The sequence below is a fragment of the Condylura cristata genome, unplaced genomic scaffold, assembly GCF_000260355.1.
Source record: "Condylura cristata isolate star-nosed mole 26May11 unplaced genomic scaffold, ConCri1.0 scaffold00023, whole genome shotgun sequence".
NCBI classification, from domain to species: domain Eukaryota; kingdom Metazoa; phylum Chordata; class Mammalia; order Eulipotyphla; family Talpidae; genus Condylura; species Condylura cristata.
Window position 1 is genome coordinate 34,062,463 of NW_004567124.1, and position 4,523 is coordinate 34,066,985.

The 4,523-nt window shown below is 43.7% G+C and overlaps 1 protein-coding gene across 1 annotated transcript in view; it reads right to left on the minus strand.

The window, feature by feature from the left end:
- The window catches only part of PTPN9 (protein tyrosine phosphatase, non-receptor type 9), a 60,819-nt gene extending 56,952 nt beyond the window's left edge, over window positions 1–3,867 (minus strand). The window contains exon 1 of the mRNA XM_004687584.1: window positions 3,805–3,867. Coding sequence (XP_004687641.1) covers window positions 3,805–3,867 — 63 coding nt within the window. The remainder of the gene's footprint in view (window positions 1–3,804) is intronic.
- Between the last annotated feature and the right edge of the window lie 656 nt (window positions 3,868–4,523).

Below are 4,523 nucleotides of genomic sequence, written 5' to 3' on the forward strand. Positions count from 1 at the left end.
GGGGCAGGCGGGGATCGAACTCATGCAGAAGTGTCTTTAGCTTCTCAGTGCTGTGCTTTAACCCGCTGCGCCACCAGGGAGGGCCCCATGCAGGCATTTTTTTAAAAAATCCTCAAAATGAGAGTCTAAGGATCAGTTATGCAATTAATTAGAATACCAATTCAAAATTTCAAGGGGAAAATCTACAGAGACTAGTATGCATGTTCTCCACTGAGTGTTAAAAGAACACTCAGAAACACACATGGACAAAGGAAGCAGGCACAGTAAGAAAGATGAGTGGTGGGTGGTTCTGACCTTAAAGAAAACTGGTGAGAAAGTCATAGACCAGAATGAAACGCTAATAAAAGCTTGGGATAACAAAAGAGCCTCTGTGAGAATTGTCTGGATAAACTTCTGCTTCTTCTATTTCTTTACCAACCTTCAACTTGAAGAGAGAAGGGTAAATCTTGCAGAAAGCAAGAACTGAAGCTCAAAACAATAGAGCCCCTAAATGACTCCAGACCTGTGAGCTCGGTTCAAGCATCCAGACCTGTGACACCTAACAGCCCTGAGGACTCCTGGACAGCCCAATGAGCCCACTGCTGAACCTGCAGGATGCGCAGTGTCAAGGTCTGAGGACAAACAGGCATGGCCCTGGTTTCAAAGAGGAGTCCTCCACTAAGAGCTAAAAAGTTCCAGTCCCTGACAAGCGTGCTGTCTAGATCCTTGATGAGCTGAAAGACTAATCTTTCTTCCATATGCCTACACATTTAACCCTGACCAACGGATCCCTTTTTTTTTTTAAGATTTATTTATTTAGCATAAAAGAACTGGGGTACAGGCAAAAGGTGTGTGAGATAGCTTACTGGAGACAGAGTGGGGAGCAGAACAGGCAGATCAACTGAAATGCACTGCTGAGGGGAGCAGCGGGCGAGACAGGAGAGGTCTGTGGGTCAGTATCTTGGCTGGGGACCGAATTCGTGCTGCAGTGGCTGTGGACACCTTCACAGTGCTGCACACTTTAACCCACTGCACCACCAGGGAGGGCCCTGGATCCTTTTTTTGAAAAGGTGGGTTTTGAGCTTGTAGAAAGGGGAGTAGTGAAAACCAGAAGCAATTTACTGAAAACAAGTCTATCAGGAAAGAATACCAACCCTGGACTGAAAAGTAAAGGAATATAAACATACAGCAGTGCTACTCAAAGTGGGGTCTGCAGAATCAGCCACAGGATCAGAAATGAGAACTTAGGGGCCCTCCCTGATGGCACAATGGTTTAAAGTGCAGCACTATGAAGCCAACAACAGCCACTGTAGCATGAGTTTGATCCCCAACAGGGAGGTGACCCACATGGAATAGAAGACATCTCCTGTCCTGCCTGCTGCTCCCCTCATCAGTGTATTTCACTTGATATGTCTGTTCTCCCCATATGCAGAAATAATTAAATCTTTTTAAAGATTTATTTATCAGTACCTGCATTTTCACAAGGTCCCCAGATGATTCTGCACATAGTGCTGATCAACACTTCAAAGCAGCTGATGAGCAACTCATGATATCTTTATGAACAGGAAGATTTTATTCTATTAATTGGCTATACAGATTTGCAGGGTAAATGTTCAGCAATTGACACACTATTTCATTCAATTCTCATAACACTACTACACAGTATGCTTACTGTGTGTCATTTACAAATGTTAATAGTAGCAAAGATTAATAACACTAGCCATCAGGCACTGTTTGAAGGATTTCATATATTGACATATTTAATCCTCATAACAATTCTTTATGGTAGATACTATTATTACTCACACTTTATATATGATGAAACTGGGGCAGAAGAGGTTAAGCAACTCACTCATGATCACATAAAGCATGTATGGTCCAGTTCCTAGCCACGCTTTCTATGACTAAGTGTGCTGCCTCAGCAAGCCATAAGACAGCACCGCAGGAAACAATAAACAACCAGATAATCAATTTTAAAAAAACACAAGAAGTAAAAAAGATTTTAAAGGGATTCCCCAAAAGGAGGGAGACAAATAATATAAGGTTTATTGATCGCCTCTAGTCCTGGGCTGTGAGCACTCTGCATCCATGCTTCATTCAACCTTTCAATGAGCCCATTTATAGGTATTAAGAATTTTATATGTAAGAAAATGGAAGCACCAAAAATTAAGTATCTTGCCAAGTCACTCTACTTGTGATGACGCAACCAAAATTCCAAAACCAAGTCTGATTCTTTTTTTTTTTTTTAAGATTGATTTATTCATGCATACAGAACTGGAGTACAGGCCAGAGGTGCGGGGGTAAGAGAGAGGATTCACCAGAGACAGTGTGGAGCAGAACAGGTGGATCTACTGAAATACACTGCTGAGGGGAGCAACAGGCTGGTCAGGAGAGGTCTGCTGCGCCTTGTGGGTAACCTCCCTAGCCGGGGATCGAACTAATGCTGCAGTGGCTGCAATAGCTTCATAGTGCTGTGCTTTAACACACTGCGCCACCAGGGAGGGCCCCCAAGCTATGCTTTCCCTTTAATTGCTCTGCCTCCATCCCTGATCTGGTCCCATCACTACAAATGACTAAGATAAGGGCAGTGGGTCATGCTAACCATATTAAGATGAGGCCTTTAGCTCAGATGGTAGATAACTAATACATTATAAAACAGAACATGAATCTAAAAAGACCAAAGCATCCATAATGGGCTAGAATGGTGTTCAAATAAAGAGGTTTTTATAGCCAGACAAGGGTTCGAATTCCAGGTTCTATCATTTAACATCTATAATTTCTACATCTGAAAAATTAGAGTAATGCCCCATAGAACTGTATAAAGAGAGTCCTTCCTGGTAGAGCAACAGGTTAAAGCACAGTACTATGAAGCTATCCACAGCCACTGCAGCCTGAGTTGGATTCTGGGTCAGGGAGCTGACTCACATGGCACAGCGGACCTCTCCCGACCTGCGGGCTGCTCCTGTCAGCAGTGTACTTCATCAGTCTGTCTGTCTGCTCCCCAGTCTGTCTCTGGTGAATCCTCTCACAGTACCTCTGTCATGTACCCCAGTTCTGTATGCATGAATAAATAAATATTAAAAAAAAAAAAGAGGCCCTCCCTGGTGTCGCAGCGGGTTAAAACACTGCACTAAGAAGCTCAAGCCACTTCTGCATGAGTTGGATCCCCGCCTGCCCTGGAGGTGAACACATGGCGAGGCAGACCTCTCCTGACCCACCCGCTGCTCCCCTCAGCAGTGTACTTCGTTGATCTGCCTGTTCTGCTCCCCACTCTATCCCTGGTGAAGCCTCTCAACCTCCGCATCTCTGGCCTGTACCCCAGTTCTGTATGAATAAAATAAATCTTTTTTTAAAAAAAGAATTGTTTAAAGAGTGGAGAGAAGGTAAGATTTGTAAAGTTTTGGGCATATAAAGCTCAATAAAAGGTAATATGCACTAAATCTAACAAAACAAAATTTAAGAAGGGTAAGTGCAGGAAAATCTATTTTAGAAACACTGGGTGAAATTTAGCATAAGTGCTTAAGACTTAGGGATCTTCACTTGAACCTATGACTCAACAGTTTGCTAAGATGGCCAAAAATTACTGTGAATTTAGAGTGCGTTGCAGAAGCAGTGTCCAAAACAAGGAAGTTCAAACATGGGAGTCTAATAGAATTCATTTCTAAAACTCTCTTCAGTTCTGAGTACTAAACTTCAAGAAAGTCACTGGCAAATTATCATCAGTCCAGAAAAAGATCAGAATAGTGAAAAGCTTTGAAAACATAGTAGTATAAGCTCCTTCCTTCCCAATTCTATATTCCCTTCATGAACTTCACATGAGGTTACCTGACAGCTATATCCATTTCCTTGGTCCCCTTCCTTCACCTTCATCTCCTTCTCAGTCTCCATTTCTCACTACACAAAAAACCCCACTCAAATTTAATTTTGCCACAGTCAAAGGATCTACCAGGGACCTCACAGGTGGCCTGAGTTCAAGCCTTAGCCAGGGAGCTGACCCACATGGCACAGCAGACCTTTCCTGTCTCACCCGCTGCTGCCCTCAGGAGTATATGTCAGTGGATCCACCTGTTCTGCTCCTCACTCAGTCACTGGTGAATCCTCTCAACCCCCAATACTTCCAGCCTATATGCCACAGTTCTACAAAATAAATTAAAAAAACAAACAAACATGGATCTGACAGGGGGACCTCCCCGGTGGTGCAAGGGGTTAAAGTCCAGCACTATGAAGCTCTCTTCTGCCTCTGTAGCACAGAGGCAATTCCCCGTCAGGGAGGTGACCCACATGGCGCAGCAGACCTTTCCTTTTTGCCCACTGCTCCCCTCAACAGTGTACTTCAGCCGATCTGCCCATTGCCTATTCTGTTCCCTACGCTGTCTCTGGTGAATCCTCTTACCGTTCCCCACCCCCACAACTCTGGCCTGCACCCCAGTTATGCATAAATAAATAAATCTTTTAAAAATAAATGGCTCTGACAGGAGTGACCTGATAGGTTCTAGTAAAACTCCAGTATTGGCATATCAGGCAGCTACTAATTTGACCCTGGC